At 38.7% G+C, this 27,602-nt stretch overlaps 1 protein-coding gene and 1 pseudogene across 1 annotated transcript; both read left to right on the top strand.

Moving 5' to 3' along the window:
• The first annotated feature begins 3,195 nt into the window (after positions 1–3,195).
• LOC121439444 lies at positions 3,196–3,767 on the top strand (annotated as a pseudogene).
• A 2,476-nt stretch (positions 3,768–6,243) lies between these two features.
• LOC121439443 lies at positions 6,244–6,903 on the top strand. Its single transcript, XM_041639942.1, has one exon. It carries the CDS (start codon positions 6,244–6,246, stop codon positions 6,901–6,903), a length of 660 nt encoding a protein of 219 aa, XP_041495876.1.
• The last annotated feature ends 20,699 nt before the right edge of the window (positions 6,904–27,602 follow it).

The following is a 27,602-nucleotide window of genomic DNA, read 5'->3' as shown; positions in this document are numbered from 1 at the left end:
TTATTTAACAACCTTAAGACTGCCAAACTATTTTTGATTTGTATATGTAGATTTAGTTGACTCACCTACTCTTCACTTCGCTTCTCTATTATATTCCACCTGAGATAATAGCAAGTGTGGTCACCTCTGTAACATTAGATAGCATTATCAACTTCCCTGTGTGGAATTATCAATCATATGTTCCTTTCCTCTTCTCCCTTGTTCAACAACAACAGTGCTCTCTCAGATCACTGATTCTTCCTTCCTTTTCATTTCCCAATTATAGTCACTTATACTCTTCTTTAGCAAGATGAAATTTATATTCTAATGTAATCGCAAATCAATAACGTTATTATTATTGGATTATATATTGATTCTAAGGGGTAAAATCCAAGAAGCTTTGCAAACACTGCTTAAACCAAAGATGTTTGCCCTAGACCCAAATGTTGATTGTCCGAACACTGTCAGACAACCTTGCTTATCCAAAACTCATCACTGTGTGTGCACAGTGATTTCATATTTTCTCCAGGGAGTTTTAAGTTGAAATGGTTTTTCCTCAGAACTTTGAAATTCTTGTGCTAACAAATATTAATCAAGTATATAACTCAGTTTACCTGTGATAGGCATGGTTTACATCTGTTACCAAGGAGACATGTGAGTGAAATGTCCTGTTTAGACAGTAAATTACATGGACCTCATAGCAACTAGCACCTGCTAAAAGAAAAAGATTGGAGTTGATCTTTGTTTCCATCTCAGGAACATATCTTGTCTTTAGAAATGTTTAGATTTTTCTCTTTGTCGTTGCTATTCCCTGCCCAAAGAAATTCAGAGAATACGAAAACAGTTTTTCCTTTTGTTATTATGATTATTACATTTCCTTTATTTGTCTCCAATAAATGGGAACATGTCTCCTTCATGGTTTTGTCAATATAAAATACTCACTTGGGAAATTAATGGAGAGAAGCATGCACACACCCAAATCTCATGGATCAAATCGTGATGACTTGATTATGCCAAAAGTTTCAGCCCATGTTAATATTTTCCAGTACCACAGATGAAAAATGATAGCATTTCTAGTAGACAGCGAGGAATTGATGCTGATTCCAAAAATCACAAAACCGATACCTGGGAGTGAGAATTAGGATTGAACAATGTGTTTAAAAGTCACGTCTCTTTCTTCATTTCCCTTCCACAAATTATTGTAACATTTCAGCCCTCACATTGCAAGATAACTTGAAAGGATAGGTAAAAGTAGAAAAACACTCCAATGTCATAGAACATTTCCTGTTGATTATACCACTCGGAAGAGAGAGGAGATCTAATAAAATGATATATTAAAATATCATTCTTGAAACTCTACCAGAATCCTGTGGCCACTGGTGCACAAAATATACTCTTTTATTCCAACAATTGTAGCTTTGGAAGCTAAAAGTGGTTATTTGGAGCATTTAAGTATTTAGCCTCAAACAGTTTAGAGAATTCCCAAAGGATTCTCCTTAGTACTTTCCTGGGGATATCTCCCTGACCTGGTGCTGGTAGATACTTTACCAGAATGTTTAAGCAGGCCCTTGAATCTATATGCATCAGAAGTTCTTAGAATAAGATGATCCCAGAGATTGAAGAGACTTGGGACTTGGATACTGATTCTTTAATAGAATACCATTTCTCTTCCATGAGACTAAATTGCTGAGCCACCAGGAAGATTTAGATATCAACTTGGACCTAGCAAGGATAAGCTTGCACAATAGGAGGGAAATCTCATTCTACAGGTATAAAAGATCACCAATATTGTATTGTATACTGTGATAAATCAGCCAGATTTCCCTTCAGAGACTTCCACCCGCAGCTGCTGGGAATGATACAGACTGTTAAGCCCCATCAGAGACTGCCTCAGCTGAACCTACCATGGTGGACAAAGGCAAAGTTTTCTCCCCAGAAAGAGTGTATGGAATATATACGTATTAGAGTACTACTCAGCAGTAAAAAACAATGACTTCTTGAATCTTCTGTTTAATGCTAAAGCTCTTAATAGTAGTTCTCATCATATAGTTTCTATACCAGCTTTCCCTGATGGATCCATAAGACATAAACTCATAGCCGGGCGGTGGTGGTGCACGCCTTTAATCCCAGCACTCGGGAGGCAGAGGCAGGCGGATCTCTGTGAGTTCGAGACCAGCCTGGTCTACAAGAGCTAGTTCCAGGACAGGCTCCAAAACCACAGAGAAACCCTGTCTCGAAAAACCAAAAAAAAAAAAAAAAAAAAAAAAAAAAAAAAAAAAAGACATAAACTCATGTTCTTGTCCTCTTCATAGTCCCAAGTCCTATCTGTGGGAACACAGATTAAGCACTAATTTCCATGATGATTTTCCCCATAACCTCTTCTGCTCTGTGCCATTTACATACTCCTTGGCTTTGCTCTGGTAACACAAGTTCATTCACTGGCTCTCGCTGCCATGTACCATAAGAACAGATCTTGCTCCAGAGCCTTGGTATGATACCTACTTCTCAATACACACATTGCTTAGCCATTTTCCTACTGCAAAAACCTCAGCTGTCAGTTATCCCCATGTCCCCAGTCCTACTTGTGATCACACAGTTATGTAACTGCCTTGCCTTGTGAGTGCCCCTATTCCATATACACCTCCTTTATCTCCAAATACAAAGCCCTAGACCTGAGTGCAGAATCAGTCATGAGTTTTCCTCATGACATTCAACTTATCCTCTGCTATCTCTGGACTAGCCAACTGTACATTGGCTTTGCATGGGAATTTTCCAAGAATAACACTTCACAGCCTCAAAACCACACTTCTAACCCAACCAGTAGTCATGCAAGTACTACATCAGATTTCATCAAATCCAAATTCATCTGATCCATCTCTACACTTCAGTTCGGCCCCGTGTTTGCAGGAATCTAACACATGATTGGCTTGGGACAAAAGACGGATACCACATGAGAACTGAAGGAGACTTTGAAAGGACAAACAAGACCCATACCCATTCAAACCAGACCATATGCCAGTATTATTAACTGTGTAGCAGACACAAAAAATCTCCACTAACCAAGAAGATATTTGCAATTGATACTTGCTGGAAAAAGAAGATCAGAGCTGCCACCGTGCGTCCCTGCATGTATGCACATTACCTCAGCTGGTCCGCCCGAGAGCCCCTAAGCGCAAACCCTAGTCCCGCACAAGGCCCCATTTCCACTCCGACAAGATGAAAGAAACCATCATGAACCAGGAAAAACTGGCCAAGCTGCAGGCACAAGTGCATATTGGTGGGCAAGGAACTGCTCGCAGGTAGAAGAAGGTGGTTCACAGAACAGCCACAGCAGATGATAAAAAACTGCAGTTCTCCTTAAAGAAGTTCTCTGGTATTGAAGAGGTGAACATGTTCACAAACCAAGGAACAGTGATCCATTTTAACAACCCTAAAGTTCAGGCTTCTCTGGTAGCAAACACCTTCACCATTACAGGCACACTGAGACAAAGCAACTGACAGAAATGCTTCCCAGCATTCTAAACCAGCTTGGGGCAGACAGTCTGACTAGTTCAAGGAGACTGGCTGAAGCTCTGCCCAAACAATCTGTGGATGGAGAAGCACCCCTTGCTACTGGAGAGGATGATGATGATGAAGTCCCAGATCTGGTGGAGAATTTTGATGAGGCTTCTAAGAATGAGGCAAACCGAACGGAGGCGACTTCTGAAGAACTGACACTTGAAGAAGTTACAGGAGCTGCTATTTTACATCATGGCTGCTTTGAAAAGGTCTTTTGTTTATGGATCTGATCAAATCTAGATCGCTAATATTTTTAAGCCCAAGCCCCTTGGACACTGCAGCTCTTTTCAGATTTTGCTTAAACACAATTCATTCTTTGCAGCGAATTAAGCTGAAGAAGCCTGGGAATAAAGTTTGGAAAAGGGTTAATAAAATTCTTTGCCTAGAAAAAAAAAAGAAAATCAGTTTTGTTGAATGGAATATTACTGGGAATACTCAACACATTCCAGTGTAGGCTTCATAACTAGCAGTAGCTGGCCAATGCAAACCTTATGCCATGTGTTCATTTTGTATTTTCGTCTTTCTAGTATTAAGATTTTTTTTCAGAGAGATAGAGAGAGCAAAGACTGAACAAGTGGGCAGGTAGAGATGTGGGAAACAAAGGGAGTAGAAAATGTTGTTGAAGGGAGAAATCATGATAAATTTATTTTATGAGAATTTTTTCAAATTAATCCTAGATTAATTTATACCTTTAATAGATTAATTATATCTCTAAAAGTTTGTACATATGAGAGGGACAATAACCACTCTGGCCCTTTAAGACTATATGTCTTGACTCTGGTTCTTTGCTCATAATGTGACATTCATCTCTGGTAGCTACGGAAACAAGAATTTTTTAAAGTCACTCTCTCATACTGGGCAGTCACTAGCATTTGGCCCTCATAGAAGGGAAGAGAGGCAAGTATTTTATGTTTTCTACATGGTTTCTGTTAAAAGCTTTCAATTTCAGGAGACATAGATGGTCAAAGAAGTCAATGACCTAAGATTCAACTCTTTGTTGATATCATGTCTATGTCAGTAAATCCTACTGAATAGAAGTACTGGGAATCCCTGTGTAGCTGTGAAGGCTCTGTAGCCTGTATTGAGCTTTATACATTTGTAGTTTCCTGAAACTGAGTATGTGAATTAGACTTTCTGTGGTTTTTTCTGTTTATTTAATGGGGTAATGATTTCGTGAATCTCATTGGAGGGTCAGGACTATCAGATGGGCTAATATCCCTGAAGAGTATAAATGAGGTTTCAACTAAGCAAAGCAGAGGAAGGGGTTGGTTTGTGTGAACCAGGGGTTGATGGTGAGACACCATTCTGAGCTGAAATATCTGCCTAACAGAACTTCTTTTACTGAAGGTGATTCAACTCTTGTGCGACTTCGTGTCTGTCCAACATTTCCTGCTATTTCTAAGATATTTATGATCTAGACATTTCTCAAATGGATCTCTTCCTCCTGGATAAACAAAGGTAAAAGCTTAAGATGAGCTTCATGGAAGGTTTCAGATTGGATCTTTATGAAGCATAAGCACCTCCTCCATGGGTTTCAGACATGGGCAATATTAAGTATTGCCATGCTAGCTCATTTGTCTTCCACAACAGAATTTTCTACCCTGATTCTGGTTGTGCTTCAAAACTCACTGATTCTGACGTCAAAAGGCTCAGATCTGCCTTAACAAGGAAGAGGACATGGGTAGGGTATTACTCAATTCATACTAGATTTTAAAGTCACCTTGCTGATATGACTTCCCAATTTAGTAGAGCTACTGCCTTCACCCTGTTAGGAAGTACATTCCACAGAGAATGTAGAATAGTGGGAAGCTAGTAGGGAAATTTTTGTGGCAAGGAGGTACAGTTTGTAGTGCACTCAAACCTTCTGCATTGGAGGTGGCAATGTTATCATGTACATGCCTGAACTTTATTTATGCTCAAGAACACAGTGATATCCTTCAGGGCATAGTTATTCATGAACATTGACCCTACATCCAAAGATATGAACCAATAAGTCATCTAAATAAGTTGGTGCATACAGTAAATGTATAGTATTAATTTGGTGCTGGAGAAGATAGTTTCTCACATAAGACAGTTGGGATACTTCATATTCAGCAATGAAATGAAGGTAATTTTCTAATGTGTATGTTTGAGTAAGTCATGGGAAATGATTGAAATATTCATGAGGGCTCATGTTTCACATACAGATTTTAACTTTGGTCACATAATAATAATTCAGGTTTTTCAATATGTTTTCTGATAGCATATGCACTAGCATGCACATGTAGAAATATAGCAGACAATATAGGTGAATTAAATTTGTGTAAGTTCACTACCATAATTTACAGATATTTTTGCATTCTTCTGCTTATACCTCTCAATTAAGCTATTTATCTTATTTATGTATTGTAAACACTGCTTAATTAAACATCATTTAACATGTGTTGTAAATTATTGAGTATTAATTCCAAGCATTAGCATGTTTAGTTAACAAATCTGCACATTTCAGCATTTGATAGATAAATAGTGAAATTGCTAATCAAACCCTCTTATAGAGGGGACTTTGGCCATAGGTATATTACTTAAATACAACTTTTTGTGACAGCCAGGACAAGGTATGAGAACTTATTGCTCTGTAAACCATGACTCATTTTGTTTTCCATTGTCCCTTTTGTTCCTGACTTGACTATATACTTGTTCAATTTCATCTTCAGACTTGCCAATGTGATGGAGTACCTCTTCAAGTTTAGTGGCCTCCTTTGCAGCCTATCAGCCTTGGTATTCGAGATAGTCATCGCAAGCAGCCAATTCTGGCGCCTCTGGGAATTCTATGACAAGTTTGTGCAGTTCGTGTCTTTCGGACTCTGGGAAGCTCACTACCCTCAAGAATTTAATGTTTCAGGCACTGTAACCAAGATTCTTGTGCACACCCCTATCAATTCCACATGGACCATTTCACCTGAATTTGAGTACGCAAGGACCCTGATAATGTGGGCTGTTTCGATGAAGCCCGTAGTTCTGATTTTCACTGCAATCGCCATTAATATTGGCTGCATGAAAGACCCATTTATTGAGATGCAGTTATTTTGCTACAAGGTTGCTGCCTTAGTTTTGTGTGTTAGCAGCATCTTCACATTTGTTTCTGTGAGCTGGAACCACTTTGTAGATCATTATGGCCAAACCACTCTTGACTTTCCACCTGACTTTCCGGTTAAAAAAGAAGCCTTAATAAGCAAACACAATACTGTTGTGTTCCCAATAGGGGTACTAATTGCCACCATGTCACTCTTTGGTGCTATCTTTTTTCTCTTTGAGATAAACTCTTTGAAACTAAAGAATCAGGTGAAGGCCAAGTGTGCTTCCGTAGTGGCCGAGGAAAAGATATGAAGTGAGAACTACATTTGCAACATCTGTCAGAAGATTCCTAGAAGAAAGTTCCTATTCATATAAAAACTCTTGTAGTTCTCAACTCATTCTAAATAAAGCATCAACTTTATTTTCTTGGTCTGTCTAAATGACTTCCTCCTCTGTCTAACCTGTCTCTTTCTTTGGGTATTTTCGTATCCTAATCTCTGAAGGCCATGATCATGCGTTCAGATATTTCCGACAGGCAGTAGCAGGGAAAAGTAATGGTGAAATGCATGTTGCAAAGATAGTTATCACAGGATAAATATCAAGTGAAAGAAGGTTTGTAAGGAAGCTGACACATAAACAGAAAAGTAAACACAATTCTGTCTGGAGACACTCTGAAACTCAGGTCTCCTGAAGGCAGAGCTGGACTTCATAGTGTTAGCTCTGCAGATAGTGTGTTCCCTTGTCATGTAGTAGGAAGACTATGCTGTACACTGGACAGTCATGCATATCTTTCTGTTTGTGAGTTTCACAAATTGCCAAGCATTCCCTGTGTGCTCTGATCGAAAATATGGTGTAAAGATCAGAGGGCTGCTTGTCCGAGTTGTTTTTCTTGTTTTTACCTTCAGAAACACTGGGTTCGAACCCACATTAAGCTTGGTGGCAAGCTTACATAGCCACTGGGCAATCTCACTAACTTCAAATATACCCCCACTTCACCTAAGGATATCCCATGCTTGGCATCCATAGAATGTAGACCATTTAATAAAGTAAAAGAAAATTGCTTGCAAATGGGTAGAACTAGAAAAGGTCATCCTGAGTGACGTAACCCAGACCCAGAAAGACAATTATTGTATGTACTCACTTATAAGTGAATATTAGCTGTAAGGTAACCATGATGCAATCACAGGCCCAGAGCGGATAACCATGCTACAATCATAGGCTCAGAGAGAAGCTAATTAACAAGGGGTCACAATGGGGCTTGAGAATCTCACTGTGAAAGGGTAATAGAATAGACATCACTGATGGATGGGACAGGGGTCTAGATGGGGGCAAGGAATGGGAACAGGATGGATCAGGTGAGGGGAAAATGGAGAGAGAGTACTGAGAGAGACAACTGGCTTCTGGGACATCTCTGGGATGAGATATAAACCTAGGAAAGTGGAAATTCCCAGCAATCTAACCCATTCCTCTCCATCATGCCTTGAACTCCATCTACTCTTCCTCCTCTGTTTCTCTACAGAAAAGGGTGGGCCTCCCATGGATTTCAGTCAATCATGGAATATCAAGTTGCAGTGAGACTAGGCATCTCCTGTTTTATTTAGGCTGGATGAGGTAATCTGGTAGGGAGAAAGGGTCCCCAAAGTAGGCAACAGCATCAGAGATAGCCCCTGTTGCCATTGTTAGGAGTCCCATAAGAAGACCAATCTACATGGCTGTAACACACACACCCACACACACACACACACAGACACACACACACACACACACATGCACACACATAGATACGTACACAGAAGGCCTAGGATTTCTGTTTTTCCTTGTTAGATTTACATATCTTTATTCACCAGGGCAATGTCTAACCACAAAGACCTATTTCCTGCATCTCTGCTGCTATATGGATTCCCTTCTTAATCCCATTAAAGCCAGGTGTTGTAATAGGAGCAGTGGGCCTGCTTCCCTAGCACCCTGGCCGCCTGCTAGCTTATGCCCGAAATAACAACACACAAACTCTATTCATTTAAACACTGCTTGGCCCATTTCTATCTAGCCTCTTCTAGGCTAATTCTCACATATTAATTTAGCCCATTTCTAATCATCTGCATAGCACCGCTAGTTGTGCTTACCGGGAAGATTCTAGCCTACGTCCATTTGGGTCGGAGCTTCATTGAGACTGCCCCAGAGAGCAGAACTATCAAGTCTACCTGGGAGCGGGGAGCATGGCGTCTCTGAGCTCACTTCCTCTTCCTCCCAGCACTCTGTTCTGTTTACTCCTCCCACCTATGTTTTAACCTGAGGCCAAGCAGTTTCTTTATTAAGTAACCAATGACCTTCCTCCATCAGCCAGGCCTACCAGAATAGTCTGCAATCCTCAAGTCCTGACTGTGGATGAGTATATTATACATTGGAATTCCCTGTTGCTTTTGACCATATCTTACTCTTCTTTTTAATCCTTTTTTTGCATAATAGTTCAGGTTTAATAATTAAAGCAATAATCAAATAACAACATATGTCAAATGATCAGAAGAGGTTAAGCAGCTTGTGCCACAGAAACAATATGTTATGTTTTGTGGGCTAAAGGGCCTATTGCTTCAAAAGCAACAGGAAGAACGTGTTTATAGCAGTAGTTGAAAATAAATAATAAATATGAGCATAGAAATATAGTAGGTGAAGATATTCTACACATGAAAAAGACAAAATATTCAGAAAATGATTAACTGGGCATATTTATTTATTTATTTATTAAAGATTTCTGTCTCCTCCCCACCACAGCCTCCCATTTCCCTCCCCCTCTCCCTCCCCCAATCCTTCTCTCTCATCAGCCCGAAAGGCAGTCAGGGTTCCCTGCCCTGTGGGGAGTCCAAGGACATCCCACCTCCTTCCAGGTCTAGTAAGGTAAACATCCAAACAGCCTAGGCTCCCACAAAGCCAGTACATGCAGTAGGATCAAAACCCAGTGCCATTGTTCTTGACTTCTCAGCAGTCCTCATTGTCTGCTATGTTCAGCGAGTCCGTTTTTATCCCAGGCTTTTTCAGACCCAGTCCAGCTGGCCTTGGTGAGTTCTCGATAGAACATTCCCATTGTCTCAGTGTGTGGGTGCACCCCTCGCGGTCCTGAGTTCCTTGCTTGTGCTCTCTTCTCCTTCTGCTCCTGATTTGGACCTTGGGGTTTCAGTCCGGTGCTCCAATGTGGAACTCTGTCTCTGTCTCTTTTCATCGTCTGATGAAGGTTAATATCCAGGAAGATGACTATATGCTTTTCTTTGGGTTTACCTTCTTATTTAGCTTCTCTAGGATCACGAATTATGGGCTCAATGTCCTTTATTTATGGCTAAAACCAATTATGAGTGAGTACATCAGGAGACTGCTTCCTATGTATAACCCCAGCAGCATAGACATTAAGGGCATCATTGAATAAATGGGACCTCCTGAGACTGAGAAGCTTCTGTAAAGCAAAGGACACTGTCACTAAGACAAAAAGGCAACCCACTGACTGGGAGAAGATCTTCACCAACCCCGCAACTGACAAAGGTCTGATCTCCAAAATATATAAAGAACTCAAGAAACTGGACTGTAAAAGGCTAATCAACCCAATTATAAAATGGGGCACTGAGCTGAACAGAGAATTCTCAAAAGAAGAAGTTCAAATGGCCAAAAGACACTTAAGGTCATGCTCAACTTCCTTAGCGATCAGGGAAATGCAAATCAAGACAACTTTAAGATGCCATCTTACACCTGTCAGAATGGCTAAAATCAAATCCACCAATGACAGCCTTTGCTGGAGAGGTTGTGGAGTAAGGGGTACACTCATCCATTGCTGGTGGGAATGCAAACTTGTGCAACCACTTTGGAAAGCAGTGTGGCAGTTTCTCAGGAAATTCGGGAACAACCTACCCCTGGACCCAGCAATACCACTCTTGGGAATATACCCAAGAGATGCCCTATCATACAACAAAAGTATATGCTTAACTATGTTCAGTCCAATCCTTTCTAAGCCAATATTTATTCTTTGCATACAATTTGAACTCAATCACTGCTAATAAATGCTTCTACCTTAAGTCCAAATTCCATCTGGTACCATCTAATTCTCTTTCCTAGGCAACCCATTTTGAAACAAATGGGAAAAACTAACTTTCAAGTTATTTGTCCAAAATCATCCCTGATACCTACAAACAAACCTGTGGAAGATTCCTATTGATGCCTGCATAATATTTCAAAGTTGGCTCAGTAGTAGCATATCATTAGAATCTCCGACCCACCTTGAATTAGGAATGGTTTTATTTGTTTTACAAATACGGAATGTCAGTCTTAAAGTGTCGCAAGACTAAGCCCCTGTTGGGAATCCTAATGATGATAGTATAAAGAATAGCCTTCTGGTTGGGAGCCCTAAGTTTGAATGTAACCTTTGGAATGAACTTTCCATTGTCATTGTAACAAATGGCACATACCTTGTAATGACCCAAATATATTATCTTATATCTCTGTATTACAAAATCTTGGTAAAATTAGCTTGTTCCTCGGCTTCATATTTCACAACCCAAACTGCTGGCCAAAGAGGAAGCTTTGAGAAAAATCCATTTCCAGACTTATTGAAATAATTTAGTTCTTTGTGGTTGTTGGAGTAGAGCCCCAATTTCCTTGCTGCCTCCACGTCTTCTCATGCTCTTCATGTTCTCATATCTTGCACTTTACTTCGGTCTCTTTTGGTACTTCTTTGGCCTTCCTCTTTTATGGCATCCTCTTTCCTTGTTCATAAGGGTTCATATGATTATGATGGACTTGCTTGAGTAATCCAGGTTACCATGGTCAGGACCCATTTTCAGAATTTCATTGGCAATGTCTCTTTGTGGCAATACCTGCATCAGTGTTCCAGTGATAAACTGGAATTGGGAGTATAGGAGAGGCACTTTTAAAATTCAGCCTACCACATCTAAAGGCCTGTATGTAAAGGAAATGACAGTTCCAAGGATATACCAAGCGGGGTATGTCCAACATATTAGGTATTGCTAACTTTGGTCACTGCTTCTAAGAACTTGCTACGTTAGGGTGTAGCAGTAGAGAAAAATCCAACAAATAACATAACCTTTTTACACTGATCCCTCATCTTCTTGAGATACACCCCACCATGGAACAAATACCATACATTGTTCTTTATGGGCAGTATTTCCTAATTTTTGTCATGGCAGTATACACCCAATTTGTAGGACTCTCCTCTCTAAGTCCTATCCCATGTATTCCATCTGGGATGTGGTCCTCAGGAATTCATATTTCTTAACAAACCTCCAGATCATCTTACCCTAAGGGAAGAAAGAGAGGTACATTTTCATAAGACTCAGATTGTGGCCAGCCAGTAAGTCTCTGTGTTTGCTGTTCCCTCTGCCTGAGTTACAGTTCCTCATGTTCTTTTCAGTTTTAACTCCTCCCAATCCTTCAGGATCTTCTGTGTTCCTTTCTCCCAAGAAGAACATTCTCTGACTGTCTTATCTACTCAAGACTGTCCTCTCCCTAATTATATTTCATCCCCTGACTGTTTTCATTTCCTGCATAGTCGATCATAATCTGCACATGTTTTATTAAAACATATACTTCTTTCTTATCTACCTCCCAAACTAGCATACAATATTGAAAAAGACAAGGACACTTTGTATTTGTCTCGTGTCTAGTGAACTATTCGATGTTCAAGAAGTGATCACTGAATAAATGAATGAATGAATGAATGAATGAGCAAACAGCAATGAATTCCTGCGTGTCAAAGCCCACTCTTTAATTAGTCAAAGTCTGTGAGAACATAAACACTACCTAGAAGCCCATTTGTTGATTCCTCTATTTTCCCCAGAAGAATATGAGGGGGGAAACATCAACCAATTTGGATGAATAAACTGTTGCTATGCAAATCCAATAGTCAGGTACAAAGCTGATATTTCAAATAGACTTGTGCAAAACTGATATTTCAAATATTAAAGAAAAGTAAAACATTTGTTTTACTAGCATTTATTGAATTCACTAGCAATCTAACCATATGGCGGCTGGTTATCGTTGTTATTTGCTTAAGTAAGAACACAAATTGTGTAGAATTTTATATAAACAACATTGGGTAATCTAAACTGTGGGCTAAAAACATCAGGAGCTTTTCTCTTAGTTATTGCAGTTGCTGAGTATAAGTACTACAATTTTGCCAGCTGATGTTTCCGTTAAACTGATTTGGCTGACATATGTTATGGAATGAATTCCTGAGGATGAGCAAAGGGTGTGCTTTCTTCTTCCTAAAAGTCTTTTCTTTTTCTCTCTTCTGTGCACCCTAGGGCTAACATTATGAGCTACATCATTCAACTTTCCATGTCACTAACTTGTGGTTCATTCCATCTAACAGAAAATGCCCGGAGATTAAATAGTAAAGAGAAGACTTTAACATAGCAAAGTTATTATTCCACTGGCTCTCTCCCATACCATTCTTCTAATAACAAAACTCCTGTTAGGAAGGACAGTGAGATGGTTCAGTTCAGAGGACAGAGGGCCTAGCTGAGGAACCCTGGTGATCTGAGTTCTACACCCAAAACTCACATAAATGTGGAAGGAGAGAACCAGCCCTCGGAGTTGTCCTCTGACACATGTTGTGGCCCATACACACCTCCCTACACACATCAAATACCCACACACAATAAAAATAAATTAATAAAAAAATCTAAAATTCTTTGTTAGGAACTCTTCTTCACTGCTTGTGATAGTTGCAGTCCCTGCTTGCCTCAATGGATGCTAAAAGTACCCTGATGGTGTACACACTCTGTATTAGTTATTTGTCTTGTTACTGTGACAAAATACACTGACAAAACAACTTAAAGAAGGAAGGGGGAGATTCAGTCACAGTTCCAGGGTACATTTCTTCCAAGAAGGACCTATGACATGACTGACAGCTGGATGATGAAGTAACTGTTCACTTTGCACACACTGTCTAAAAGCAGACAGAGGAACCCTAGTGTTTAGCATCCCTTTTCAGTATGTCACGGGAGCCCTTTGGATGGAGCCTAGTACTTCAACAAAGCTCATTCACATAAGCATGTATCATTTTCCCTCACTGCAGAGAGTCGGCTTTCCACAAATGGGGTTTAAATTTTTGATGTGTCTCAGCTTTAATACTAGAATTTTACAGAAATACATGAGGATTTACATGAGAAATTCCTTGACTCTTTAGTGGGAAAAGACATCAGTAAAGTGAAAACACTAACATAACCTTATCTATATCACCTCCTAGAAATAAAAATCCCAACAAATTAAACACTTGATCATTCTTCCAAGTTCTCATCTTTATGAATCATAGCTAAAGTCAGACTTCCCACATCAACGGATAGAATCTAGATAACCTCTCATAGGCATATTCAGAAGTTAGCATAATATAGATTATCTATCATGGTGACTGAGCAGATGGCTTTTCTCTTAGGTAATTCTAGATTCTCTCAAGTTGACAGCTAATGTTAACCATCACACACTGGTATCTCAACATTCCTCAACAGTTTCCTCAACTTTATCCATACCTTAAATTCACTCCTTTAACAAAAAGATGCATTCAAAATTCCCAAGTGAGTAAACTATCTTATGCTTGGATTTGGACCTATATTCATTTTTCTTAACCCAATCCCTTTTCTCATGGGCAATATAGAGGCTAGAGAAGGTGAAGGGGGTGGGGGGGGGAAATTCCCTGGGATATTGTCTCAATACCAGCTGTTTGTGACTACCAAGGATGGCAGGCAAATGCCTTCCATGGGTCTTTCCTTCCGTCTTCTTACTTCTGGTGGTTTAAAAGATTGAGGATGGTAAAATAAAAATAGTTTACAATTGGACGGAGATTTTCTTTTCTACTAAGAAATTAGATCCAAGAGCTTGAAGCTAATTTGAATTTCTTTAAATGAGAAAGCTTAGCTTGAGTACTTACTTTTGAATGCTTAATTGTTCAGCTTTGGAGCGTTTTCATTTATTTTTGAGTGATAATAAATCATTTGAGTAGCCTATTTTGTTTATAAAGTGCTTCATTTGGCTACATTTCAAGAAATGCAACATGGCAAACAATACTTGTAATATGAATGGTTCAGAAAACGAACAAAGAGCTGATAGAGCCTCCATTCTTTGCATAAGTATAAATGGACCCCAGTTCTTGAATAAAGCTTTCCAGATAAGCATGTATCATTTTACATAATTGCAAAGGGTCTGATTCCAACAAATAGGTAGTAAAATCCCTTATGCCTGTTGACATGATTCAATTTTTATACTAGGATTTTATAGAAATACATGAGGACTTGTACATGGAAAATCTTTGGCTTTTTTAGTAGAAAGCCATCAATAAATAGGAAACACTAACATAGCCTTAACTCTAACACATTCTAGATATAAAAATTCCATCAAGCTAATTCACCTGATCATGCTTCAGGTTTCTCATCTTTAAGGCAAAAGCAATAAAACTTTCCAACTTCATAAGCATTGAGATGTGTACAATTCTTGTAAAGCAGATCTTGAGACAAGAACTGGAGAACAGATGGTTCACTTAGGAGGCAATCCCTGGAAGCAGAAATTAGCAAAGTGGAGTATGAGAAAGAAAAAATTACTACAAAATACTATGTGCATGAGTGTGTTACCACTGTGGTTAATTTGAATTAAACACATCAGAAGTTCTCTTAGCATCCAGAAAAAATGTTCCACACACTAAGATCAGGGCCTTGATCTACCCACATCAGAGATGTTTCTTCTTGCGGTAGATGGGAATCAGCATAGAGGCCCACAACTAGACAATGTGCAGAGAATGTGAGACTTTGGAGCAGTCAAACTTAAATTGGATGCCTCCATCAAACCTCTCCTCTCAAGACTCAGGGGTCTATACAGAAGAGGAGGTGGAAAGATTGAAAGAGCCAGAGGAGATAGATGACTCCAAGGAAATGGTATCTTCTAGATACAAGACTGGTGTGCACATGAAGTCACAGAGACTAAGACAACACACACCAGACCTGCACAAGTTCAAACCAGACACAATGTCAGCAAGAAGAAGGAGAAGTACACATGAAATGCTATTTGCAATTGATACCTGCTGGCAAAGAGAAAACAAGTTTTCTCCAATGTACTGGGTATAAGTCATCCATGCTCCAGGGCAAACCTTACACCCATGAGCAGTTGACCAACACAAATGAACCCAATGATATTTTTGTGCTCTTTTTTGCTGTTGTTTTACTTTGTGTTGTCAATTTTTTTAACTTTTATTCTGCTCTCATTTTTAACTTTTATTTTGCTTACATTCGAACCACAATTTCCCCTCCCTCCACTCCTCCCTGTCCCTTTCTCCACTTTCTCTCTCCCCCAGATCAACTACTCCTCTCTTTCTCTTCAACAAAAGGCAGACCTCTTAGGGATATCCACTAAACATGGTCTAACAAGAAACAAGACTGGGCACAAACCCTGGCTATCTTTTATAACAAGACAAGGCTCATAACAGTGGGACCTGATGGGAGGAGATGAAGAGACACACAGACAAATATTAGGTGGAGTCAAGGGAGCCCAACAGAAAAAGAAAGAAGCCAGAGGAGTCAAGGACACAACAAAAATGTGGCCCACAAAATCAACTAAGCAGACCTCATAGGGGCTCACAGAGACTAAAGTGACAAACACAGACCCTTCCTGTATGGGTATGAGCTAGGTCCCCTGCATATATGTGTTATAGTTGTATAGCTTGTTGTTTTTGTGGGATCCCAAACATTGAGAACAGGAAGGTATTTCTAACTCTTTTGCCTGCTTTTGGAACCCTCTTCCTCCTACTGGCTTTCCTCTCCCAGCCTTGAAATCCTTGATATGAGGGTTTGTTTGGACATATTTTTTTTGTTTTATTGGTCTTTTTCTTGTTTGTTTTTATTTTTGTGGAGGTTTTTTCTTTCTTAGTTTTTGTTTGTTTGCTTTCGGTGGGTTTTTTTTAGAGTTTTTGTTTTGTTTTGTTTTGTTTTGTTTTGTGAGAGAGAAACATAACTTAAAGTTAGGTGGGTAAGGAGTGGGGAGGACCTGGGAAGAGTTGTGACACGAGAAAACATGATCAAAATATATTGTATGGAAAAAATTAATAATAAAAAATAAAAAATGTTACTCATAAGTGTTCTGAAGCCAGGTGGTTGGTCATTGACTAAAGTATTAGTTCAATTAATTTCTACTTGTGGAAGATTACTATCAGATGTCAACTCTCTAGCACTTCTTCTTCCAGTCATGTTTATACAGATGTTGAGAGGATCCTCTGGAACCCTAAGACAAAAAAAATGTTTCATCGCTTTAAGATTGAACACCTTTAGGGCACAGAAAAGAAAGCTGTGCCCTAAGGCTCTGGATGCAATAAGGGTCAATGTTTATATCACAAAAAATATAGTTTAAATAGATTTGTTTAGGGCCCAAACTAAGGCAAATGTGGTAGAGAAGGGAAAAGAGAAAGGTTTTGAAAGACATCCGAGATCCAAGTAGCACAATTTATGACTACTGAAAAGGAAAGAAAACTGTGGAATAAGCTTTATATAGGTCTAGTAAATGGGAATGAAGACAGTTTCCTTTTTCATAGTAGAACAGGTGGCAATATGAGTCAGTGATGCTTCTTCATGCAGAATTATTTTGGAATTAGGAACATTTACTTCTCTCTGTCTTATGTTTTCTATATAGAAAGATATCCATGAGTGTGGTCTTTCAGACCTCTTCATCTGAGAATGACTTATTTGTCTGACATGAGATAAGAAAATGTGTTTGCACAACTCTGTCCTTGCCTCCTCTCCCTTTACCATGTTAACCTGTTCTGCTGGTTCATTTTAATTATCAACTGGACACAATCTAGAATCACATGGTAAGACTCTTAGTGAAGGGTTATCTAAATTGGATTGGACCATGGGAAGGTCTTTGAAGGTTTGCCGTATGTGAATTAAATTGGGAAGATAAAACATGAGTAATAAAATCTCATGGACTGAAATTTGGGTTCAACTTGAAGGTCAGAAAGACAAAACAGCCAGCCACTGGTTCTTACTTCTACATCAGTTCAAAATGGCAATCCTGCCTCAGGAATCTCAGAATGAGACTGTGTCTGTGACCTGTCTCCTCCCATCTTTTATTCCTCTTCAGGGCTGGGAATAAAAGCGTATACCACTGAGATTAAAGGCATGCACCATCCATTTCTATGGAAACTAGTGTGGTTACTGAGATTAAAAGTGTGTGGTACCACTGCCTGATCTGTAAGACTGACCAATGGGGCTGTTTTACACTCTGATCTTCAAGAAAGCTTTATTTATTAAAACACAAATGAAATGCCACTACATTTTCCCTTTTTGTCTAAAATAAAAAAGAAGGCTATAACTAATATAAGAAAAACTATATATAATAAGTACAATAACTATATTAATATATACAGGTAATAAATAAATCAACAATGTCTAGTCTATTTGCATTTGACAAATTCAGAGAAAACACTCCATATCTATGTTATTTTGGTGAGTTCAACATCTTGTACCTAAGTTACTTTCTATTATAACTTGCTTTCTGCATCAGAAAAACAAGGAAAACTATAACTATCTAGCTCTCAACTCCCTCAGAGACCCAAGAAGGAAATAATATTAACTAAGTAAGCAGGAAGTGCAAGCAATAGGCTTCCAAAATATGTGAGAAATAACAGAGACAGCTGGCTACCTGGACGTTGGGGCATCAACCGTTTTTGGCCTACAGTCCTAGCATATCTGACAAATTTTTCTGTGAAACAGGATATTTTGAAGGGCTGTTGCTCCTTGTTTTGACAATGTTTGGCAGTCACTTCTTTTTATGTCCTGCTTGCCTAATTGGGAGAGTATACTGTCAGTAGTCAAGGTAAAAGCATTTTATTGCCCAGTGGCTTACTTTTTCCATAAAGAAATTAACTCCATTGGAGTTCTTTCAATGCCCATTATCTTCTCTGAAGTAGATTGGTGCTTCCAGGAGCTGACATGCCTTATGGTCATAAAAAAGGAACCTGGGTTATTGAAATATCTTAAATGCTATATTCTGTAGATCTCTGAAGTGTTTGAAGATGATCTGTCTATCCAAAAAAACATCTTTGTTTGACCTTGAAAACATATTCAAAATGACTACAAGTTTGACTATATTAGGTGATTAACTACCAATCTACATTTCCTTTTTTATCATAGACAGTGATAAAAAATTTTCAAAAACTAGGAACATTACTAAATGAGCTCTATAGGTAGAATATCTTAAAGAAGATTTTAAAATGTATGTATAGTATGTCTTATAAAATTAATCTCAAATTTGTATCAAAATATAAAATTTGTATACAACATATAAAAGTCCAATCCAATGTAAAACATTTAAAATTAATAGTTGTTTTTTAAAAGTAGATTCAATAATCTACCTTTTCATCTTATCATATCTATATCCCCACTTTTTCCAGAGTATATTCAATTATCTACCATTTTATCCAATCATATCTATATTCCCCCTTTTTTCAAGACAATCACCTTGAATCTAATTTCCTTTGTTTAGTTTTTTTTCTGACCATTATCAATAATAATTTGCAACTAACACACTAAACCAAAACAAACATCCATAACCCATTTGGGGAGAATGTGGAAGTAATTTTCTAGGTTATTTCCTGCTGATTGGGAACATTGATAATCTTATGGGGACCCAAAGAAAATTTAGGATTATGGTCAAGTTCTGACTGGAGTATTCTGTGAGGCTAGATCATCTCAGCCAGCAATCTTGAAGCTGTTCTGGATGTAGAACTACGAGGAAACTGCAATAGAGGTACTCTAAAACATTGGATCATCTGGGCCATCCAATCCTATTGAAATTTTTCAGGAGGCCTTCCTTGTTCAAACTTTATTTTTCTTAACCCAGAATAAATCTACATACAGCCTCTCACTTCCTGTGGAAACAAAAGCAAAACCACATCTCCAAAGTAACATATGCTTTGTCTTACATTTTGAAGTCAAGGCATTTTCAGAATATATATAAATAATTGAATCAGTCTAACAGCATTTATAGTCAAATGTCTTTCAGCAGCAGTTGTTCCTTCTTCAGCACTCAAACAATTCAAAAACAACACAAAAACATGCAGTATCCAGATTCTCTGTATATTTTCAATCTTCACAAGGAAGCTAAGACAGGGTGGATGGGAACTGGAGTGCTAGTTTTTTCTCCCAAACCCAGGTGGCTAGGTTTGAGTTCCAATTCCTAAAGCTATGGTTCCAATCCCAGCTCTGGCCTGGGCTTGTGGCTAATAAGTCTCAGGTAAATGGGGTTTTTTTTGTAAATTTATGCCACAAAAGTTGGGCATCAAATGAAGCATGATTAATAAAAGATCAGGGACTGAAATTGGGATTCAACCTGAAGGTCAGAAAAGCAAAACAGTTAGCCATTGACTCTTACCTCTACCTGAGTCCAAAATGGCAATTCTGCCTTTAGGTATCTCAGAATGAGACTGTGTCTGTGAGCTGTCTCATCCAATCTTTTATTCCTCCCTAGGGATAGGATTAACGACATGTAACCCTGGGATTAAAGGCATGCACCACCCAGTTTCTTTGGTGAACTAGTGTGGCTACTGGGATTAAAGGTGTGTGTCACCACTGCCTGGTCTATAAGGCTGACCGGTAGGGCTGTTTTACTCTCCGATCTCTAGGCAAGCTTTATTTATTAAAATACAAATGAAATGCCATTACAGGAAGACCCAGCCCACCATAGGTGATGACATGGATTTGGGTTCTGGACTGTATGAGTAGAAAAAGTGTACTAAGTAATAAACATGCATACATTTATTTCTTTCTGCTCCTGACTGTGGATGAGATGGAACTATCTACTTCAAGTCCCTGCCTTAACTTACTCAAAATAATGAAACTAGAAGCCAAGTAAACCCTTTTTGAAAGGATATTTAATAACAGCAACTGGAAATTAAACTAGGTTAGATACCTGTAGAAAGTATTGGAGTTTGCTTGCTTTCATCCCTATTCTTGAATAAGAGGTTTGTGGTTGCTAGAAATACATGTCAATTACAACAGTCAGCCTGATTTATTATGTTAATCAATGTGAAAAATTCCATTTGTCTCTTGGGAGGCAGAGGCAGGAGAATATCTGAGTTCCAGGAAAGCCAGGACTGTTACACAGAGAAATTCTGTCTCAAAAAAAAAATCAAAAAAAGAAGAAAAATAAAAAAGAACTCCATTCATGGGCCATCAAGATGTCAAGATGACTCAGCAGATGAAAGTGCTTGCTGTACTACAAGTCTAATGACCCGAGTTCAATCCCCCAGAACCCACGGTGCAAGGAGGGAACAGAGTGAAAGTTATTTTTGACCTCCACATGTGGAACACAAATGCCAAACACACATACACACACACACACACACACACACACACACACACACACACTGACAACAAGAACAACAAAACAATTATAACAATTTTAAAATTCAAAAAAGAAATCCACTTATCCTAAAATACAAGCCACATTCTTGAATATCCTAAATGTTGACTTTCCTTGTGGGTTTAAAAGCTGGTAATGTATAAAGATGCTGCTAGTACTTCTGAACCCCTCACAAATGAACACCAACCAGAAAGAGCTAGCAAAGTCAGCATATAAAGTACAGTTCATTTTAGAAAGGCCTTGATAGTAAACAAGAGAACCCTGGCAATGTTTTAGGAATATGCTACATTTGGGAAATTGAGAAATTAGAGACTTCACATTTCTAGGAACTTAAACAGAAAGAGTCACATTTCCGGAAAATGACCTTAATCGACCAACATTCAATAATATATTTAATCAGAGTACATAGGCAGAATACATTTGAATTCTGGAAATACAAAAGGAAATGGAAAACAAAATATTTCACTTTTGAATAGAATGCCTTTTTAGGACATCAAATTCACCAAAAGGGACAGTATTTTCTGGCTATTTCTCTTTCAAGGCCAGACAACCAATTTTCTCTGTTACCAGGCATCTTGGCAGAATTATCTCTTGGTGCTTGAGAAGGCCTTAGGAAATTAATCCAGTTCCCTTATTTTTCTGTCCCCTGAAACCAGGGTAGACAAAGAGTTTCATAAAGGGTCAGCTTGTACATATTTAGGGCCTTACAGGGTTTGCCCCACAATTCAACTCTATCCTTCTCTCACTGAAAGCAAGCATCGACAGTATCTTAACAGAATGGATACAACTGTGTGCCAAAAATATACAATTTGAATAAAATAGGCACTAAACTAGATTCCATTTGCAGGCTGTCTGCCATACCCTTGCTTTAACCCAATGATCCTTAAAATACGATGTGAGGGATGGCACCTGTCCCAAACAAGAATTTGTCAGTGTCTCCAATAAAATAGTACAGAAACTAATAGTAAATGTCTAAAAGTCTTTATCATAGCAACATAAAAGCAGATGAGAATGAAAGGTTTCTCAATTCCGTCTCCAAAGGCACCTCCCTATAATATACAGATTTCACAGTCTACGAGAATGACTTCATGCTTTTTAGCCTTGAAGCACAGGATCACATCTGTGGCCTTGAGTTTTTTGAGTCTTTTCACAGAATTAGATGATGGCATGCTAAATGATTTTCTGTCAGGGCATAGAATAGATTCCTTCAGTCTCTAAACTCTGCTCATATGTCTGGTCTCATTAGGATCCAGGATGCTGCTCAATACCAGCCTACCTTTTCTCAATTATTTGTTTAGGATCTTGCAACTTTTGTAACTTGAATAGATGTGAAAAAAAAAAGCTAGAGACAAAAATCAATGCCAGGTATTTGGCAGAGTTGCTGTATTATAAGTATAATCCATGTCTTTCAATGAAACAAAAGTGCATTATTCCAAATACTCTATCTCCCCTTCTTGTTCTTACTCTACACAAATAAATTTTCAATCCACAGTTACATAAGACACACACATACATGCATGTGTGTGCATGCACACGCACACACACACGCACACACACACACACACACACACACACAGAGAGAGAGAGAGAGAGAGAGAGAGAGAGAGAGAGAGAGAGAGAGCTATTAAAATCCAGTGAGTAATGAGGGAAAATGTAATGTCAGTGTAAGATAGAGCTGCTAACAAAATTTGCAGAGGCCTGCGAGTCTAAATTATGCCAAAGATTCATTGACTGTGTAAGCAAGATCAGCTTAAAGAATGGGTACTTTAAAATGAATGAAAAATATCAATTCCTAAGTGAAAAAGAAGACTCTGGTTAATACAATTGAGCTGGTGAGATAAAACAACCTCAGAACAGTAGGTCAAGGATCAGTTTTAGACATAGTTGTTTAAATTATATTTCAAGGACATTTAGATGCTTAACAGTCTCAATTTAGATTTCACTAATTTAGTGGCATTGGTGAATGATTTGTTTACTTTGGGTCAATGTTTGTTCTGAATAAATTCTACATAGAGTGGAGATAATTGATGTTACATATCTATTATGGGCTTTGGTTCATATCCATGGACTTATCTTCAGCTTTATTGCTTTCTTTTTCTTTTTGTTAGAGTCCAGAAGAACCTTTGTTAGGTGACATGGTAAACTTACATGCTTTATTTCGTTTCTAAATATGTGTATGAAACAAATGACACTTGTTAAGAAGTGTCCCATAATTTGGATATCCTATGGTTCTGGTGATCATTTCTTTTAATTAGTCTACAACTCTGAGCTTTGATTGGTTGTGGTTTTCTGTAATGGTCTCTGTATGCTTCAAAGAGAAGTTTCCTTGTAGGGGTGAGGACTAAACTTACCTGTGGGGTAGAAGGACAAATGTGTAGAATGTAGTTAGCAATCACGTTGATTTAGAAAAGCGGCAGTTGTAGGTTCTCCTCCAAGATTTATTACTTCCCCAGCCCTGGGTGATTGACTAAATTTCCAGGTTCAGGCATGATAGCCATCTTGTGGACTGGGTCTCAAGTACAATGAGAGAGCTATAGGTTACCACTCAAGTATGTATGCCCTTACTGCCCCCTTAGGGTTATCCAGCCATGCTGGTCATTGATGTGCTTCAGAAGTATCATAGCAAGGTAGGACTGTTGCTTGTTTCTCTCCTTTAAAAGCATGCATGATCCCTTGTAGTACCATGAAAGCTAGTCATCACGGAGGAAGGTTTCAAATCAGTTCTATCTCTGCGATCTCTGATCCCAGTGTCTGCAGTACATCATGGTGTCTTCACCAGTAGGTACTTACCTTCCACTTCTGGGAGACAACCAAAGACAATATCAATAGGCTATAATGTGGATTAGTATCTAGAATATATTACAAAGTTAAAAATTAAAGAGATTTTTTAAAAAATGATCCATAAAAAATGGGCCGGGGATCTAAACAGACAGTTCTCCAAAGAAAAAGCAGAGAAAAAAATATTTCAAAAAAATGTTCATCATACATAGAAATTAGAGAAATGTAAATCAAAACAATTTTGATATTTCATCTTACCCCAATCAGAATAGCAAATATTAACAAAAGACCAACAACAAATGCTGGAATGGGTGAGGGGAGAAAACCCTCATTCACTATTGATGAGACTGTAAACTGATGCAACCACTACGAGCATCAGTGTGGAGAATTTTAACGTGCTAAAAATAAATAAAAAAGAGCTAAAAAATAAACCAACAGTAGGATCCAACTATACCAGCTTTGGCATGTACTCAAAGGACTCAACATTGTGCTCCACAGACTTATCCAGATGAGCTCAGGCTTGCTCATGGCTACTTTAATCACGATAGTCAGGAAATGGAAGCAGCCTAAAAGTCCTACAGCTAGCATACACAATGGAATACTATTCAAACGTAAAGAAAAGTGAAATAATGGTTGTAGTAAGCTTTCTTATGGATTGTCTTGGACCACTGGCCCACAAATAATGGCATGGAGACTTATTATTAATTATGAAAGCTTAGACTTAGCTTAGACTCCCCCCCCAACTAGTTCTTATAACTTAAATTAGCCTGCTTTTATAAATTTACATTCTACCAGTTACCTGGTAGCTCAGTTACCTCTCCTCTCTGACTTGTTTTGCACCTCTCTGGACTTCCTGCCTCTCTTCTTCCCAGAGTTCTATCTCCCCCAGAAGTCCTGCCAATATATTCTCTCCTGCCTAGCTATTGACTGTTCAGCAGTGTCACATCTTCACACAGTGTAAACAAATATTCTCCCACACATAAACTTTGCCAATAAATGGATGGAACTAGAAAAACTCATATTCAATGAGGTAACCCAGACCCAGAAAGACAAGTATCCCATTTTCTCTCTCAGCTGATCTTCAGGTGTGAGTAACTGCAGTAACCAGGAAAGCTAAGAGAGAACCATTACAGGGAGAGTGATGGAGCTATAGAGAGTAATAAAGTGCTGCAAGGGATTTGATGGGGGAAATGGGAAAATGGTGTGGACTCGAATTTGGGCATAGGAACAGATAATTACAGATGAAGGAGAAAGGAAAGCAAAACGATAGTGAAGATATCTGAAAACACCATAAAAAAAGCCCACTGTTAACTAGCTAAAACATTTTAATACACACATCTCTGTATATGTAGTTTAAATAATCCTTTTTCCCTGGACTGAAACAAGTCTCTCTCCAAGATCCAAAGACTATTTAGCAAAAACCACAACATGAAGCATGAACGGCCCTCTTTGGAGTGCTGGTCAGGGTTGTCCAAGGGACTCCCAGTACATTAGTGACTAGGAATTTTTAATTACTTTATAATTTATATCCAGAGTATTGAAACTATTAGGTATACACTTAGTTAAAATATTCACCAAGAGGGAATTAAAAAGGTGGAGTTACTGTGGGAAACATTATTGAGTCTCCCCAAAAATAAGAATAAAATTATCATATGATTTACCAGTCCTACTTCTGAGAATATATTCAAAATAATAATAAATGATATTTCACAGATATTTTTTGCATACTCACATTCATAGTAATATTAGACAAAAATCCAAGAGGTATATGCAACTCAAATATCCATTGATTGATAAATTGGTAAAGAAAATGGGCTGAATATGTATAATAAGGTATTATTTAATCTTAAAATACAAAGAAATCCTGTCACATGGCACCACATGAATAAAATTTGAGGACATTATGCTAAGTGAGATAAACTAATAACAAAAATAAAAATACTACATAATTCCAATTCTCAAAGCTATTTTATAAGAAGAAAAATTGTAGAGACCTATTGCATAATAATGTAAGTATAATTAATGCTACTGAACTGTTGAATTATAAATGAGTAAAATAGTACATTTTGTGTTTTCTAGCATAATTTTAAGAATTTATTAATTTTAGAAAGTACACACTAATCCTCCCCATATACCATCATGGAGATCCAATAGGGAGTATGCTCTAAAGACAACATAGACTATAGAACTGTGTGGGGAGTGAGTGTGCCCCCCCCATACAGATAGGCATTCATGATGTAAGCACAGCCATGTCAACAATCTCAAGGACTCAGGCCCCTGGGAATTACAAGAATATCTACGGTGATGTTTTGTTTGTGCTATAATAAATAAAGCTTGCCTAAGGATCAGAGTGTGGAGTGAGCCACTATTTAGCCACAGAGAACAAGCAGTGGTGGCACACACCTTCAATCCCAGAATTTGGAAGGCAGAGGCAGCTGGATCTCTGTGAGTTCAAGGCCTGGCTACACAGGATTGATCCAGTCTAAAAGAGAAACAGAACCAGGCAGTGGTGGCTCACCCCTTTAATCCCAGAATTTGGGAGTCACATGCCTCTAATCCCAGCACTAGAGACATAGAGACAGGAAGGAATATGGCTGGGTGGAGAGAGGAATATAAGGCAGGAGGAGACAGAAGCAGACCATTCAATCTGAGGATTTATGGAGACAGGATCTTGCCCACTTTGGTCTGAGGATTTTGTAAAGTTAAGAACTGGTGGCTGGCTGCTCTGCTTCTCTGATCTTTCAATTTTCACCCCCTAATATCTGACTCTGTGTTTTTATTATTAAGACCAGTTAGAATTTGATGTGGGAGTGTCATATATCAATCTGTTGATTTCATTGGTTAAGAAATAAAGAAACTGCTTGGCCCTCATAGGTTAAAACATAGATGGGAGGAGTAAGCAGAACAGAAGGCTGGGAGAAAGAAGCTGAGTAAGTGAGTTGCCATGATTCTCCCACTCCAGGCAGACACAGGTTAAGATCATTCCTGGTAAGCCAGCTCGTGGGCTACACAGATTATAAGATATGGGCTAGTCCAGGTGCGAGAGTTAGCCGAGAAGAGGCTAGATAGAAATGGGCCAAGCAGTCTTTAAAAGAATACAGTTTCCGTGTAATTATTTCGGGTAAAGCTAGGGGTGCGGGCAGCGGGGTGCTGGTGACGCAGCCCCGTCGCTCCTATTTCAACAAGAATTCACACTACAAACTTCTCCAAGTCAGGCTCAGGGTAATGGCAAAACCTTCCCCTGGTCCAAGCATGGTGTTCACAACATGGGAAGAAATTATCAGCCACAGCATTCTTCTCTGTAATGATTACAGCCTGAGATTGCGCCCCTTCAGAGACCTCCTCAACCTTGGTCCAGGACCTAAAGAGATCAACTAGCCCTCTTCCTCATCCACCCATATAATAAATGTGCTGAGTTTTCCAACTGCTGGTGCATCTTCACCAGAGAACACAGCTCACTTCATCCCAGGGTTTTTGTAGGAGTGCTGTCATTTCCTCATTCCAGACCACCCATTCAGATCAATCCCAAAGTCATGCAGGTGATGGCAGCCCCAATGGACAATGACTGAATTCCATTTATGTCACTTGGCAGCTCTACTGTAACAGGCAAGCTAACGCGTTCCTCTATGCTTTGGCTCCCTCTTCTATGATGGACTCATTTTGTAAGGATGTTAACCTGACTGAAACTACGCATCAACCTAAAGCGTCTTGCTCAAAAACAAACAGGAAAATAGCTACAGCAATCATCATGATGATGACAAACTGAAGACAACTTCTTGTGAGGTGCCACAGGAAAGAAAAAGAATTCCCAACTCTAAGGACTTTACCTCCAGCGT

Source organism: Microtus oregoni, unplaced genomic scaffold (genome assembly GCF_018167655.1).
Source record: "Microtus oregoni isolate MIOR12 unplaced genomic scaffold, Mior012 000061F_ref0000440, whole genome shotgun sequence".
NCBI classification, from domain to species: domain Eukaryota; kingdom Metazoa; phylum Chordata; class Mammalia; order Rodentia; family Cricetidae; genus Microtus; species Microtus oregoni.
This window is presented reverse-complemented; position numbering and strand designations above follow the sequence as displayed.

Coding starts and splice junctions, on each gene's coding strand:
- LOC121439443 (XM_041639942.1), top strand. CDS start 6,244: ATGGAGTACCTCTTCAAGTTTAGTGGCCTCCTTTGCAGCCTATCAGCC.